The 17,265-nt window shown below is 40.0% G+C and overlaps 1 protein-coding gene across 1 annotated transcript; it reads right to left on the bottom strand.

The window, feature by feature from the left end:
- Positions 1-855: 855 nt before the first annotated feature.
- On the bottom strand, positions 856-16,666 carry LOC115463495 (40S ribosomal protein S21). Its single transcript, XM_030194056.1, has 6 exons — positions 16,574-16,666; positions 15,035-15,114; positions 13,655-13,718; positions 9,213-9,284; positions 2,019-2,074; positions 856-916 (listed from the first exon to the last, which is right to left on the bottom strand). The coding sequence occupies exons 2-6, from the start codon at positions 15,082-15,084 to the stop codon at positions 907-909; spliced, it is 252 nt and encodes an 83-aa protein (XP_030049916.1). The 5' UTR covers positions 15,085-15,114; positions 16,574-16,666; the 3' UTR covers positions 856-906.
- Between the last annotated feature and the right edge of the window lie 599 nt (positions 16,667-17,265).

Genomic DNA, 17,265 nt, shown 5'->3' with positions numbered 1-17,265 from the left:
TTCCATTTACTAAGCTGCTCTAAAGTGGCCTGTGCTCTTAGCGTGTAGGTTTCCCACATGCTAAGGCCACTTTTAGCACAGCAGTAAAATGCCTGTATTTTTCTTTGTTCCCTGTAATGGCCACATGCTAATTAGCACATGAGCTCTTACTGCCACCTATTTACAAGGCATTAAGACCTCCCATGCTAACTGGGCAGCGCATGGCAAAGTACCCGTGCTACCTTAGAGTTGGGCACCCCTACTTCTCCACCCACAAACGTGCCTCCTGTACTAAAAAATAAAACCAATTTTTTAGCACAGGATTGGTGCATGATAGGCAGGTACTAGTGCCTACCATGGCTTAGTAAAAGAGCCCCAAAATGTGCCATAACATGGTGGCACACTTTATTGGGTTGACTTTGCCACTTATGCAAGAAGCTTTCATCTCTTGGAAGTGCTTATGCATGTATAAGCTTAAAAGCTCAGTATAACTCTTAGAGCAAATAATGTACAGCCCAAAAATGATCAAGTAAAGGGATTTCCAAACCAAATTTTTAGATTGTACAACAAATGGTTTGATAATCACTAAAGTTAAAACTTCAGGGCTTAATTATAAGGTGGGCTACCATTAAGACATGCTATTTTATCACATTCCATTTTATGCGATGAGACCTAGTTACTAACAGTAAAATAACATGTCTTGACTGTAGCCCAATCAGACAGAGGAAAACCAGCAGTCTTGGACCAGAACAGAGACACTGATCTGTAGAGGAACAATTTTTCAGCAGAGATATTTCTCTCCTTATCAGTTGTCATATCACTGCTTTGGTTTCCTCAAATAAAGAGTTTCACACATTAATAAGATGTGACAAGTAATATGTTTGTACAGTTTATTTTCTAACAAATCCACCCGGAAGATTTCTTCAGTTAGAAGTTCCTGAAAGAGAAAATAAAAACCAAAATGGTTACAGTTTGTAAACTGTTATGATTATCTGTGCAACACAAACCTCAGGAGTAAAATCTTCTTTGTTTTTGTTGTAGTCACTGCCTATGAGCAAGATCTGTTCACTTGGAATGAACACAGTTAAAAGTACTAAGCCTCTACTGGCGTGAGGGAACACACTACATTAGCTCTAGCACTGGTGTTACTACTACTTAGTTATTCCTTTAGTACAACTAGGAATACATACACGCCTGATAATCTTTCTTAGGTTCATGCTCCAATGCAGTGGTTCCCAAACCTGGTCCTGGAGGCACCCTAGCCAGTCAGGTTTTCAGGGATACCCAAAATGCATATTCATGAGAGAGATTTGCATGCACTCTCTCCACTGCATGCAAATTTCATGACTATTCATTGTAGATATACTGAAAACCTGACTGGCTGGGGTGCCTCCAGGACCAGGTTTGGGAACCACTGCTCTAATTAGTACCACCACAATAAGGTGCTAGTGTATGGCAGTCATCACATTCTGGCTTCTAACTGGCCCATATGCACATGAATGCATTGGACCGATGGTTGGGTGAAGAAGAAAAAAACGCACAGCCTACACAACTAGTCAGCCCCTGAGATGTCTATTACAAGACTTCAGCATGGCAAAGCAAAGGACATCAGGTGTGATATGAACACAGTAGAAGTACAGTACTTGTAATTCTATGGGTCAAGCACTGCTGCACAGTATACATGAACTGTCACCTTAGAATTATAAGGTTCTATATGTCCACTTTTAGGGAAGGTTCACAAAGAACTTTATAACTTTAAGGTGATGTAATACACTTGGGATTAACATCAGAGGTACTGAAACCAGAAACTTTCTGGCCTCTGAGCAGTGGCTGTTTAGATTCTTCCACTGGCCAAGTGGATGTCAGTCTGCTTTTTCAGTTTTTTTCTCCTGAACAGGACAGCACACTTTACCCATGAGAAACAGCACACTCCTATTTCACAAACAGTAACCATTGTTATCTTTGGCTTACGGAACAGAATATGAAAAGATACATAAACCATATTCCAGGCTTCTGTAAGCATCACTGACAATACTCACTTTGAAACAATGCCATCATTCTTTGCAAGCCTGAGGATACAGTCATCTGACTCTCCCTGGGCAGGGGGGAAAAAACATGACCAAAACACAATTAAGATGTAAAGTTGCAGACAGATGTTATGTAACATATCAACATGCACAGCAGAATAACCCTAATGTTTTAAGTTCCTTGAACCACAATCCCTACTACCTGCATCTAAGGAGGGAGGCCAACCCCAAAGGTTATAAAAAAAAAAAATCTTTCCTCCAATTCAAACACTACAGTTTATTTGTATACCTTATCACCCAAATTGGAAAATTAAGAAGAAATCACTTGATACCTCAAAAGACGTGAAAAATGGGTTAGCTCGCTTGTCCGTAAGATCATTCATTTGTCCGGTTCACTTATCTGGTTAAGTGCTGATATTCAGAACCTAACCGGGTAAGTTCTAACTCCACCTCTGGACCATCCACATAATAGCCAGTTTCCATTTTCAGTTAGAGTGGATATTCAGTGGAACTATCCTTGGATAGCCAGCCTCTCCTACCCAGTTAAATGGTTTTGAATATCAGATCCAACAGATTTTATTAGCCTCTTGGTATATAGTAGATTTCTTCACAACAAATGTGGGAGATGTATTGAATGGCCTTGCAGGGAGGCAATGAAGCAAAAATGGTAAAGTTCAAGAAGCCCTGGAATCAGCAAGGGATCTTTAATTATGAAGGTGTGAAAGGAAAGTCAAAGATCAGCCAGTGTAGGGGAGGGCAACCACAGTCTGAGGGCCACAACCTAGTTGGATTTTCATGATTTCCACAATGAATATGCATGAATAGAAGCAGTACATGCAGATCAATCTCATGCATATTCACTGTGGAAATCTTAAAAAACTCAACTGGGTTGTGGCCCTTGAGGACTCTAGTTACCCACCCCTGAATTAATGTCTACAGCTGGGAGGGACCTGGAATGACTAGATGGGCAGAATGGTGCTTAATCGGTAGGCAAAGGAAATATTTTGTCTTACTTGATAAATTTTCTTTTCTTTAGACAGTGACACTGTTCTGAATAGATGGTTTGGGTTCTTTAGAGGGAGCCTTTCCATACGAGAGGAGTTCCACCCCCTTTATCATTTCGGACACTTCTTTGAACCTTTTCTAACTCCACTATATCTTTTTTGAGATACAGCAACCAGAACTGAATGCAATACTAAAGGTGAGGTTGCACCATGGAGCGATTCAGAAGCATTATTGTTCTTGGTCTTATTTACCATCCCTTTCCTAATAATTCCTAGCATCCTGTTTGCTTTTTTGGCTGCCGCCACACACTGGGGAAAAGATTTCAGCATACTGTCTACCACCACCATCAAGACTTTTTCTTGGATGCTGACCTCCAAGGTGGACCCTCACATCACTGATTCAGATTATTCTTCCCAATGTGCATCACTTTGCATTTATTCACATTAAATTTCATCTGTCATTTGGATGCCCAATCTTCCTGCAATTTTTTACAGTCCACATATGTTTTAACAACCTTGAATAGCTTTGTGTCATCTGCAAATTTAACCACCTCACTTGTAGTTCCGATTTCCAGATCATTTATAAATAGGTTAAACAGCACTGGTCTCAGTATAGATCCATGTGGCATTCCACTATTCACCCTCATCCATTGAGAGAAATGGCCATTTAACCCTACCCTCTACTTTCTGTCCAATAGCGAATTCCTAATCCACAACAGAACACTGCCTCCTATCCGACAACTCTAATTTTCTCAGGAGTCTCTCATGAGGAACCTTGTCAAATCTAGGTACATTACATCAACTTACCTTTATCCACATGTTTATTCACGTCTTCAAAGAAATGAAGAAAATTGGTGACACAAGACTTCCCTTGGCTGAAATCATGCTGACTCTGTCCCATTAAACTATATTTATGTATGTTGTAATTTTATTCTTTATAATAGTTTCCACTATTTTACCCAGCACTGATGTCAGGCTTACCGTCTGTAATTTCCCAGATCACCCCTGGAACCCTTTTTAAAAATCAGCATTACATTGGCCACCCTCCAATCCTCAGGTACTACAGATGATTTTAACAAAAGGTTACGAATTACTAACTACTACTACTACTTAACATTTCTAGAGCGCTACTAACAGATCAGCAATTTCATGCTTGAGTTCTTTCAGTACCCTTGCATGTATGCCATCCGGTCCAGGTGATTTACTACTTTGTAATTTGTCAATTTGGTTCAGTACGTCTTCCAGGTTAACCAAGATTTTTAAGTTCCTCCACATCATCACCCCTGAAAACCATTTCCAGTACAGGTAGATCTCTTACACATCTTCTTTGGTCAAAACCAAAGCAAAGAATTCACTCAGTTTCTCAGCTATGGTCTCGTCCTCCCTGAGTGCCCCTTTTGCTTCTTCGTTATCTAACGGTCCAATGGATTCCCTTGCAGGCTTTCTGCTTCTGTTGGACCTCAAAATTCGTTACTGTGATTTTTTGCCTCTGTGGCACGTTTCTCTTCATATTCTTGTTCAGCCTTATCAATGCTTTGCGCATCTAGCTTGACAGTGCTTATGTTGTTTCTTATTTTCATTTGGGTCCTTTTTCCATTCTTTGAAGGACATTCTTTTGTCTTTAATAGCCTCTTTCACTTCACCTTTTAACCATGTTGGCTGTCGTTTTCCTTCTTTCCACCTTTATAAATGCATGGAATGCATCTGGTCTGTTTTTAAACAACATCCATGCCTGATTTAAATGTCCTAACCTTTGCAACTGATTCTTTTATCTTCTTTTTTGCTATTTCCTCATTTTATCAGTCACTCTTTCAAAACTTAAATGCTGCTACAGTAGATTTCCTTTGTGGCTTCATTCCAGATAGTAGCTCAAACTTGATCATGTTATAATCACAGTTTCCCAGAGAACCCAACACCGTTGTGACAAAACAGTGGGTTTTTAAGCCTGTAAAATTGCCTTCATTCTTTAAGTGTACTTCTCCTATTGGCCAGCAGGTGGTGTTTCTTTACATTCAAGCTGTTACAGAGTAATGACTGTTTTTCCTGTAGTCTGGCACAGATAGGAAGTAAGATGCAGTATTCTTTTGAAAACTTGTTCTAGGCTCTGATTGGCACAGGCGCTCAAATTCATCTAGGAGGTATTGGCCTTTGCCCAGTCTTAGCCAGGGAGCAGAGAGAGAAAGATCTCTTTGCTAAGGACCTGTGAACAGTTATAATTGATAACCTGCGAGCAGCTATAAGTCCTGATCTCCCCAGTTACTATTTAGATAGTAAACAAATGTTTGAATAGTTTTATACAGTGGGGGAAATAAGTATTTGATCCCTTGCTGATTTTGTAAGTTTGCCCACTGACAAAGACATGAGCAGCCCATAATTGAAGGGTAGGTTATTGGTAACAGTGAGAGATAGCACATCACAAATTAAATCCGGAAAATCACATTGTGGAAAGTATATGAATTTATTTGCATTCTGCAGAGGGAAATAAGTATTTGATCCCCCACCAACCAGTAAGAGATCTGGCCCCTACAGACCAGGTAGATGCTCCAAATCAACTCGTTACCTGCATGACAGACAGCTGTCGGCAATGGTCACCTGTATGAAAGACACCTGTCCACAGACTCAGTGAATCAGTCAGACTCTAACCTCTACAAAATGGCCAAGAGCAAGGAGCTGTCTAAGGATGTCAGGGACAAGATCATACACCTGCACAAGGCTGGAATGGGCTACAAAACCATCAGTAAGACGCTGGGCGAGAAGGAGACAACTGTTGGTGCCATAGTAAGAAAATGGAAGAAGTACAAAATGACTGTCAATCGACAAAGATCTGGGGCTCCACGCAAAATCTCACCTCGTGGGGTATCCTTGATCATGAGGAAGGTTAGAAATCAGCCTACAACTACAAGGGGGGAACTTGTCAATGATCTCAAGGCAGCTGGGACCACTGTCACCACGAAAACCATTGGTAACACATTACAACATAACGGATTGCAATCCTGCAGTGCCCGCAAGGTCCCCCTGCTCCGGAAGGCACATGTGATGGCCCGTCTGAAGTTTGCCAGTGAACACCTGGATGATGCCGAGAGTGATTGGGAGAAGGTGCTGTGGTCAGATGAGACAAAAATTGAGCTCTTTGGCATGAACTCAACTCGCCGTGTTTGGAGGAAGAGAAATGCTGCCTATGACCCAAAGAACACCGTCCCCACTGTCAAGCATGGAGGTGGAAATGTTATGTTTTGGGGGTGTTTCTCTGCTAAGGGCACAGGACTACTTCACCGCATCAATGGGAGAATGGATGGGGCCATGTACCGTACAATTCTGAGTGACAACCTCCTTCCCTCCGCCAGGGCCTTAAAAATGGGTCGTGGCTGGGTCTTCCAGCACGACAATGACCCAAAACATACAGCCAAGGCAACAAAGGAGTGGCTCAGGAAGAAGCACATTAGGGTCATGGAGTGGCCTAGCCAGTCACCAGACCGTAATCCCATTGAAAACTTATGGAGGGAGCTGAAGCTGCGAGTTGCCAAGCGACAGCCCAGAACTCTTAATGATTTAGAGATGATCTGCAAAGAGGAGTGGACCAAAATTCCTCCTGACATGTGTGCAAACCTCATCATCAACTACAGAAGACGTCTGACCGCTGTGCTTGCCAACAAGGGTTTTGCCACCAAGTATTAGGTCTTGTTTGCCAGAGGGATTAAATACTTATTTCCCTCTGCAGAATGCAAATAAATTCATATACTTTCCACAATGTGATTTTCCGGATTTAATTTGTGATGTGCTATCTCTCACTGTTACCAATAACCTACCCTTCAATTATGGGCTGCTCATGTCTTTGTCAGTGGGCAAACTTACAAAATCAGCAAGGGATCAAATACTTATTTCCCCCACTGTAATTGATCCATATTCAGTTACTTGTTACTGTTTGCTGACTGCATCTTTTCTGTTCATTGTTCTAATTTTTTCATGACAATAAACATTTTTAGTTTATTGCCTCTGCTTGTCCGAACTGACTAAAAATCCTGGTGGTGTGTGTCTTGGGTCTGTGAGTGCCGTGGGACTACTGGGAGTGTGGCCCCAGTAACCTAGAAATCACTGTAGATAATTTGAAAGTGGGAGAATCACTCAGAGGCGGTTGCGACCCAGTCAGTGGGAGGAGGGTGCTAGTGTAGAGCACAAGCAGCAGCTGCAGGCGGACCTGAGCTGTGCTGTAGACAGACCCTCTAAGTGGCCACAGGGTAGCCCCAGGAGGGTGGCTAAGTGTTTTGTTAGCTCTTGTACTATGCCCTGCATTCCACCAAGGACTAGATCTAAAATGGATTTCTGGACCAATTGCTCCTAGAAGCACTTATTTATTACTTCTACTAATTTTATCTCCCTGATTTAACATTTATCCAGTCAATATCAGATTAATTGAAATCACAAGTCCTCCTAGGACATACATACTGTGCTGTTTTTCCTGATAATCGCATCATTTACTGTGCTGGACAGATTTTTATGGTCTGTGTCCCACAAATGAGAAGACAAATAGACTGGAGTGGGCTTTAACGGCAACTCCAGCAGTTGGAACATAAGGAGAGGGCCAGATAGATTTCTATGGTCTATGTTCCAGAAACTCGAAAGAAAACCCATAATCAAGTATATAATATCACACTTGTAGATTTAAACATGAATTGATAATGAGTGTGACTACTGGGCAGACTGGATGGACCATTCAGGTCTTTATTTGCTGTCACTTACTATGTTACAATTAATCCTCTTTGCTCCCGGGCTGATGCACAGACTTCAGCTCTGACACAGGTATGAGCATTGGATGTCACCTGACCTACTGGCGCGTGCATGTGACCTCTCAGGACACAGTGCCAGTAAATCAGAGACAAATCTTACATGTGCACACCAGAGATTTCCAAGTTTCAACTTACATTCCTTCCTTGCATACAGTGCTGTGGCTCAAATACAGAGATCAACTGAGGGAGCGGACCAGAATTTTCTTTTATGTACCATTAAATTCTTGTGGGGATGGGTTAAATTCTTGTGGGGATGGGCGGGGATACCTTTCCAAGCTCTGCAAGAAACTACAATCTCCCACAAAGCCATCATTTTGCATTTATCTTTTATTTAAAAATGTATAACCCACATAATCATTCTTGGCACAGATCATATGGTACATACACAATATATAGAGACAAATGAAAAACAGAACAAGGTAAAATAAATAACCTCATACAAGGCTTCTCAGAATCAGATCCTTAAAAGCTTGTGAAAACAATTGGTTATGCAAATGGTTCATCATTTTGCCTTCAAAATATTGGAGCATTTTATCAGGAGTATACATTTTTGGAAGATATTTTTTAAGATTTTCTGAATGCCAAACATTTCGTGGCTTAGAGATTCTCTTCCTGTGCCTGTGAAACAGACAGCGATGGGAGCATGAACTGAGCCCCGCTTTTACACTAGTTGAATGGGAGACAATGGAACAATCATTGGCAAAAATTGTAATTGCTTCCAATGTTGAAGAAAATGTTAAGATTATGTACTGCTGGTGTTTGACACCGGATCACCTAAGCCACTGGTAGGCTAATCCAGCTTCTTGGCATGGGTGTGGACATCAGGGTATTTGGGAGCACATTTGGTGAATGTGTCAGAAGGCAAGAGCATTTTGAAGAATGTCAGGTTTCAGATTCTTTGGATCATGGGCTTGAGGGTCCTCTGCTTAATAGAGATATATCAAGGTTTTGTAAACCTCAGATTGCTTTGATTAGACATTTGTTAAATGCTGCCAAGTTGACACTGGCGGTGGCCTGGAATGATCCAGGTGTATTGTGTCTCAACTGTGCCATGTTTATCAGATGGAGAAATTAACTGCAATACTGTTGCAAAGCGGAAGAAAGTTTGGGGTTCTTTGAAAAATGTGAGTTTTTTAAGGAGTTAGGCTTGCTACCCAAGCTTATAATTTGTTGACTCTTGTACATGGGATGTTTTCCTTATCTTTATTCTCCCTGCCTCTTTTTTTCCTTCCTAAGTTTTTTTTTTAATTAGTTTGAAGAAAAACAAAAATTGTAAATTGAGAGTTCCAGAAGGATGATTTTATCAAGTTTCAAAAATGTCATGTTATACTGTTTGTGATTACTGTGTGTACTGTGCATTTTTTTTGAACAGTTCAATAAAGACTTCTTGTTAAATAAAAATAAAAAAAAAGTCTTACCATTCTACGGATCGCTCCACAGATAGCATAGGTCTTGAACTGCCCGTTGAACCTGCCTGTGTTTTTATCGACCTATAAGATAACAATGCTGAAAATTAATGAATTCAGCATAAGTTGGTGAAGAAAAGGTCATCCCAAGCTGCACACAGGGAACGCTTTGAAAAGCTATTTTTAGCTCCTCTACCCAGGCACACTACTCTAAAGAACACATGCTAATTTCAGTTCCTCATAACAATATACATTTTTGATTAGGTCAGAACTTCCTCACCCCCACTCCAACTAAATCTGATGTCCTATCTAGTACGTTTATATTTTTGTTGTATCTCATAAGGACAACCATACTGGGTCAGACCTATGGTCTATCTAGCCCAGTATCCTGCTTCTAACAGTAGCCAATTCAGGTCGTAACTACCAGACAAAATTCCAAATAGAAGCAAGATTCATGCTACTGATCCGGGGGACAAGCAGTTGCTTCTCCATGTCTATCTCAAATAGCAGACTATGGGCTTGTCCTGCAAGAACTTGCCCAAACCTTTTTTTAAAGTCCAAATAGCAAAAAAAGGGACACAGTTCCTTTAATTGTGTGACTTCAACATCAATCTTCCATAAATGACCTGATGACCCGACACAGGCCGCGTTTTGGCGCACAGCGCCTGCGTCAGGCGGCAAATGTGTAGTGACATCTAATTGATGATATGTGCAGTGACAGAACTTTCACTCTTGCACATACATTCTTAGCAAAGTCACCGACTTATTTAAAAGGGACCATCTTTGCTAAGAATATATGTGCAAATGAGAAAGTTCTGTCACTGCACATTTGACCCCTGACGCAGGCGCTGTGAGTTAAAATACTGCCCATGTCAGCACATTTATGGAAGATTGATGTTCAAGTCATACGATTAAAGGAACTGTGTCCCGATTTTGAAGGTTCTTGGTGCTTTTTTTGATATTTGGACTTTGGTCTGTAATTTGGACCCCCTGTGCTGTTGTGCAAACCCTTTTTAAAGCCAGATATACTAACTGCTGATACCACATCCACCACAATGAGTTCCAGTATTAATAATTCATAGAGTGAAAAAATATGTCCTCCTGTTCATTTTAAAAGTAGTACCATATAATTTCCTTGAGTGTTCTCTAGTCTTTGTACTTCTTGAAAGAGGAAAAAAAGAAAAGGAAAAAAACAAGATTTATATTTACCGATTATACACCACTAAGTATCTTGTAGACTTCTATCATATCCCCCCCTCAGTTGTCTCTTTTACAAGCTGAAGAGCCATGACCTATTTAGCCTCCACTCATATGAAAGGAGTTCCATCCCCTTTTATCATTTTGGTTGCCCTTCTTTGAACCTTTTCTAATTCCACTATATCTTTAAGATATGGCGACCAGAAATGCACATAGTACTCAAGGTGCGGTCGCACCATGGAGCAATACAGAGGCATTATAATATTCTTGGTCTTATTTACCATCATCCCCTTTCTAAAATTCCTAGCATCCCGTTTGCTTTTTTGACCACTGCAACCCACCGGGTGTATTGTCCACGATAACACCTAGATCTTTTTCTTGGGTGCTGACTCCAAGGGTGGAACCCAGCATCAAATAAATATGATTTTGCATTTGTCCACATTAAACCTCATCATTCATTTGAATGCCCAGTCTTCCAATTTCTTAAGGTCTTCCTGCAATTTTTCAGAATCCACACGCATTCTAACAACTTTAAATAGTTTTGTGTCATCTGCAAATTTAATCACCTCGCCCGCTATTCCCATTTTCAGATCATTAATAAATATGTTAAATAGCACTGGTCTCAGTACCCAATCTCTGAGTTTTTCATCACACATCTCACATACTCCTCTTCAGCAGTCACTTCAGCAGCAGAGCTTCCAGCACCTGAAGCACAGACACAACACCTCTTTTCTGCAAGCTTTTTTGCAGTGAGTGCACCCCTTCAAGTCTTTGTCAAGGTTATTGTAACTTTAATTTTCACATCATCCAATTTGTCTCTCATGTTCCTGTAATAGCTATTTTGGAACACTATAGCATGTCATTTCCAAAACTGTTCTTACCATAAGTACCTAGAACTCACTCCATTATGGAATAAAAAGGCAATTCTGTAAAGTGCACCTATTAGTGTGTCAAATAAATAGCATACTAGCAATTGCATGCTTTACTGGCTCCAATACTTGTATAAACAGTGTAACTACATGGGGGTATTCACAAAGGCCGGGCACAGGTATGCCCTAGCAATGCATGCCCACTTATATTTAAAAATCATATCCCACCTAACTAAAATTCTAAGTAGGTTACAATAAAAACAAGCACAAAATCTAATACTCAATAATAAGTCCAAAATATAAGAGCTAGGGCTCTCCAGATTGGAGAAGACACAGCTGAGGGGAGATTCAATAGAGATCTATGATGAGTGTAACGGGTGGACGTAAATCATTTATTCTTTCCAAAAATACTAGGACTAGGAGGAACACAATGAAGCTATTAAGCAGTATATTTAAAACAAAATCTGAGAAAATATTTCTTCACTCAACATGTAATTAAACTCTGGAATTTGTTGCCAGAGAATGTGGTAAAAAAACAACTAGTTTAGCAGGGTTTAAAAAAGGTTTGAGTATAGTTTGTTTTTTACTATGTGGTTATTGAAAATAAAAGAAATTTAAACATAAAAAAGGTTTGGATAACTTCCTAAAAGAAAAGTCCAAGCCATTATTAAGATGAACGGGGAAAATCCACTGCTTATATCTAGGAAAAGAAGCATAAAATATATTTTACTGTTTTGGGATCTTGCCAGAACCTTATAATCTGGATTGGCCACTGTTGGAAACAGGATACTGGGCTAGATGGACCTTTGGTCTGTCCTACTATGGTAATATTTATGTTAAGTTAAAATAAGAATATAAAAAAATATTATGTTTCCTTGATTATATATAATATCACTACCAATGCCAGTCGTTACTTAAAAGTAAGCACTATTACAAGCCACTGTTTAATAGTGGAAAAAAAATTGCATATCTCACCTCATTACACTAACGATTTCTAGAATACCTGATACAAGTCATTTTTAACAATTTCCTAAAAGTTAAAAAGTTCATAACCATGTCCCATATAGTTGGTCCTATCATATAAAAAAATAGAAAATCAATATTCTTCTGCTTAATTTGTTTAAAGTTGCGATCTTTAAATAATTTATCCAGACCATAAGGCTGGTATATTCTCAGAGAAGAAATAAGACAATTAAATATGTCATTTAACACACAGTGTACCAGTGCTAGAATCTTAAACTAAGTGTGCTAAAAACAGGTAACCAATGTAATTTAATAAATGATAGGGATATACGATCAAAACATGGTGCACCTGTTAATAGATGAGCAACCGAGTTTTGAGCAACCTGTAAAGCCCAAAAGGCCTTAAAAAAAAAAAAAGTGTATTGCAATAATTAAAATGAGAGACAACTAGAATTTGCACTAGAGAATGACACGGGGACAAAGTTTGTCCCCATCCCTGCGTGTTCTATCTCCGTCCCATCTGCAGAAGCATTGAACACTTATAATTTTATATTTAAATCTTTTTATTAAAGTACAAAAAGGAACGATATGCTGTGCAACTGTTTATAAATCACAAACAGAAAACAATAATTCCCACCCCACCCTCTATTCTTCCAACCCCAACAATAGCAGACTTCTACTACCCCAAGGAACCTTAATCTACCCTGTTAAAATGTCCAGGGATACAAAATACAACCTGCTCTGTATGTCCTAGTGGAAAAGAAACATGCCCTATAAAGCACTGTTGTGATTTTTTGATCTGTAGATGACGAATAAGTCATCAACAATCTCAAGATTCTGTCTAGCTCTCCTGTCTTCCACAGTCCTTCCTTCAATAGAAGATGTCTTCTCAGAAGATGTGCTGCTAGCATTAATATACAAGATCCCCCATGCAAATTTTGCCAGTTGTGGCCAGCATGTTTGCTCATTTTTTCCAAAGAAAGAAAAATCAAAATATTGTCCGCATCACTCACACATAAATAATGGTCCAGTTCATTAACAGGCTTCAAAGTAGAGAATAACACAAGAACAAAATTTGTCCCCTTCCCCATACCCGCGAGATCTGCCCCCACCCCATCCCACCAGGCTCTATCCTCACCCCATCCCCAGGTCATTCTCTACTTTGCACCACTTAAGCCCACTAATTGAGATGATCTAAAATACTAGTGCAAAGACACTTATAACATCTTAGGCACTCCTTTAAGCCGCTAGAGGCTTGGTACCAAGTGTTCTCCTTTGTGGCGCCTAAAATATACAGAACCGCCCCCTTTGTTTACTTTTCTATGGTGCTACTAGACATCCACAGTACGGACACACAGTCCCAGCCCCACGGAATTTAGTTTCTATCTAGTCAAGACACATATCAAACAGAAATATTTAACTCACCTCAGCCACATTTATCTGGATGGAAGCATGGTCCTTAGCTCCAATAATTCTATTGCTAGCAGAGCTATGGAGAAAAAAAAAAAGATCTATTAACATGTAACAATTTAAGCCAGATACTCCACTTAGGAAAGCTACATAAAATTGTTTACCAGCAAAGACATTTCCTGTTATTGTCATCATATATTAGAAGTGCAAAGCTTCATCTAGGGACAATGAGGCTTTATACTCCTTAGCAATGACTCTGCTAGGAGTTTTTGTGATTCTCTAGCAACAGAGAGAAGACCATACTTCTGGTAGTGTCAGTATTTGCTTTTTACAACTCAAGAAAAAAAAAAAAAAAAAAAGACAGCTTACTAACATTTTACCAATTAATTGTACGTGATGTTTCAAAACTTTAAAGGCAAACAAGTAAATATATGGGAAGTGATCAGGGGGCTATTTTCATATGTAATTAGAACAAAATTACAAACTTTCCTTAAGACTTTGTAAACAGTACTCCCCCTTCTCTAATAATAGCCAACAACTTTGACACTTCAATTCAAATATGGATCAAGGGTCCCTGCAATCCTAGTCTCTCTCTACCTTGAATAATATGTTACATTTACTAAACGTTCATAACCATGTTCCATACGGTTGATCCTGTCATATAAAAAAATAGAAAATCACTATTCTACTTAATTTGTTTAAATGTTGAGATCTATAAAAGTAATTTATCCAGAACATAAGGGCTCTTTGAGGCTGGTATAGTCTCAAAGAAGAGGTAAGACTTTGTCTTCTTACTAAAAGGAAACTCTAGAACAAGAGGGCATAGGATGAAGATGAAGGGAGATAGACTCAAAAGTAATCTAAGGAAATCCTTCTTTACGGAAAGGGTGGTAGATGTGTGCAACAAACTCCTAGTGGAGATGAGGATAGTATCTGAATTCAAGAAGCATGTGGGATCTCTTAGGGGGAGAAAGACAGTGGAAGACATGGATGTGCAGACTTGATAAGCCATATGGCCTTTATCTGCAGTCACTTTCTATGTTTCTATTAGTAGCTCCTGATGGTAAGAGATCGTCAAAAGGAACGGACAACCAATTTAAGCAACAACTACATAGTAACATAGGGGCTCATTTTCAAAGAACTTAGCCTTATAAAGTTCCATAGGTTTCTATGGAACTTTGGAAGGCTAAGTGCTTTAAAATATGCCTCATTTTAACATAGTAGATGACGGCAGAAAAAGACCTGCATGGTCCATCCAGTCTGCCCAACAAAACTATGCAACATCTTCACTGTAGATTATAAATGTATGTACACCATGTGTGCCATGTACCAATATTTATAAATAATTTTTTTAAACCAGCAAAACATAGCTTGGCAAAGATTCAAGTAGCATACCATTTACGAGGGACATACAAGTCCACAAATTCCCCAGCATCGTTCTGCATGTTGTGTCTTGTCTGCAGTCTCACAGTACCCTGTAAAATAGGATTTTTATTAAACTAAAAATTAGGATCCGAGTTCATTTGATCTCTCTCTCTCTCTTTTGTGGATAGGGTTCTACATCCTCTTTATTGTTGGTACCATTTGTATTTAATCTCATTTATATTTTCAAAGCAAAGGGGGGGAGGTGTAGGATTTTCCACCGACAGTAGTGTCTCCCACATTTTAACTGTACTCCCATCCCAACAGAACCTGTTCAGCAGCTCAGTCTGACCAATACGTGCAGCCTGATTATGGAGTTTGTTAATTCCTGGACTGTGTGGTGGGAACACGCAAATTAATATACAAGCCATAAATATCTTGCTGGACTAGATAGGCTATTTTGATCCATCATTAACTGTGTGCCTATGTTCACCTATAAAAGAATTCCTTCCCTAGGGGAGATGTAGATTTGCCCACTACAGAAGCAGTATCCTGGCCCAGGAACTAAACCCAAATTACTTATCTGCACAGCAATTTAAGACCAGAGTGCCCAAATAAAGGAGCAGTACTACCTGTTCACACAAAAGCTGTGAAAGAATTGCTGCTCCGATCATATAAGCAGAAAAAACAATGCTCTAAAATTATTTACGTAATTACATAAGCACTGCCATACTGGGCCAGAACAAAAGCGTATCAAGCACAGTATTCTGTTTATAATAGTGGTCAGGCCATGTCACAAGCACCTGGCAGAATCCCCAAAATGTAAACAACTTCCATGCTATTTATCCAGGGAATAATCAATGGATTTTCCCCGTCCACCTTTACAGTTTATGGGCTTTTCTTCCACACTTCACCCAGAAGCCTACAGAGGCTCACTAAGCTTGAGATATTAGACTATTCTTTACTACTATAAGCGCAACTTGCTGAATCATACACAACTGTTTTAATTGATAGCGACTGAGGGACCCCATCAATAACGTAAAGCGATTTAAAAAAAAAATCTTGTAAAGCATCCAAGGAGGAGCTTCTCTACCTCTCAAGCAGCTTCTTGGGTCTGATCTAAATTCGAGCCTTGCCAGCGCATGTCTTTCACACATTTATAAGGCTAGGACAACTCTAGTTGTATTAGAGAAGTCAGTGTAAAAATATAAGTTACATATCTATGCACGCTCTTGGCACAGGATTGAATCGGCCTCTTCTGAAGTTGCGGCAGTCACTTTACGTGGACGATCCCTCCCTCCCTCCCCTTTAAAAAATTTTAAAACCCCCTTCTCCTGACCGCAGACCCGCTCCCACAAAGAGAAAAAAATCAGAGTGGAACTAAAGGAAGAAGCACCGCCGGCCCGTAGCACGTGCGACTTTCTTGGGCTGGTTACAGCGCCTCCTTCCACCTGGACACTGGCCCACCGGCTCCAACATCCTTCCCACAGAGCCTAGAGGTCTCAACGAGAGACCCCAAAACACACTCAGATCGAAATCCATAGGCGCCCCCAACGAGCCATTGCCACTCACCTCCCTCCGTACAAATGGCTTACACAAAAGAGGAGGCAGCAACGCCCCGGAAGCAGTAAGAGTTAGACAGTGAACGCTTCCGGGTTACCACCAGCTCCCTTCTTCCGCCTAACCTCCTGCCTGGTCAGGGCCCGGCATGGTAAGTACAAGGAGGATTAATAACAAGTGACGTCAAAAGATTGAAACCAATTAGGTTTGTCTCGGTTTCCCCTTCTCCGCGTAGCCGTCATCGCTGTACTCTCAAAACAAAGCAAGCAAACCTACGAGCTGCTGCATTCACGTTGTCGCTCTTTATTGTTGCTAGCATTTGTATTTTTTTTTGTAGCTGCCTGTGCCTGAAGTGGGAATCGAACTCAGTTCCTCAGGATTAAAGCCCATCACCCTAACCACCAGGCCACGTATTTAATCTCACTTATATTTTCAAAACATGCTGGCTTGTGCAATATACGGCTGTACACAGAGGAAGTATAATAATGGAATAACTTTTCATAGGTAGAGTAGTAATTTGTTATAAATCGTAATCAGTGTGTCATTTGGAGGGGCTAGTTATAAGGACACCCTGTCATATGTTATATTTGTGCAGAGATTTTATTCTCCTGGTAAAGCGCTACTAAAACAGACATTGTGTTATGAGAATCATGTGCTCAACATTCAGTTTCTTTTTTTTAAATATCTTTATTAAAGGACAATGT

The sequence above is a fragment of the Microcaecilia unicolor genome, chromosome 2, assembly GCF_901765095.1.
Source record: "Microcaecilia unicolor chromosome 2, aMicUni1.1, whole genome shotgun sequence".
In the NCBI taxonomy this organism is placed as follows: Eukaryota; Metazoa; Chordata; class Amphibia; order Gymnophiona; family Siphonopidae; genus Microcaecilia; species Microcaecilia unicolor.
The sequence above is the reverse complement of the archived record's forward strand: the minus strand, read 5'-3'. Positions and strand labels throughout refer to the sequence as shown.

What these genes read in the sequence shown, in the direction of transcription:
- LOC115463495 (XM_030194056.1), bottom strand. Translation starts at nt 15,084, where the DNA reads ATGCAGAACGATGCTGGGGAATTTGTGGACTTGTATGTCCCTCGTAAA. An exon ending in TCCAGATAAATGTGGCTGAG is followed by an intron (nt 9,285 to 13,654) that starts GTGAGTTAAATA and finishes GTTATCTTATAG; the next exon opens with GTCGATAAAAACACAGGCAG. An exon ending in GTGGAGCGATCCGTAGAATG is followed by an intron (nt 2,075 to 9,212) that starts GTAAGACTTTTT and finishes CCCCCTGCCCAG; the next exon opens with GGAGAGTCAGATGACTGTAT.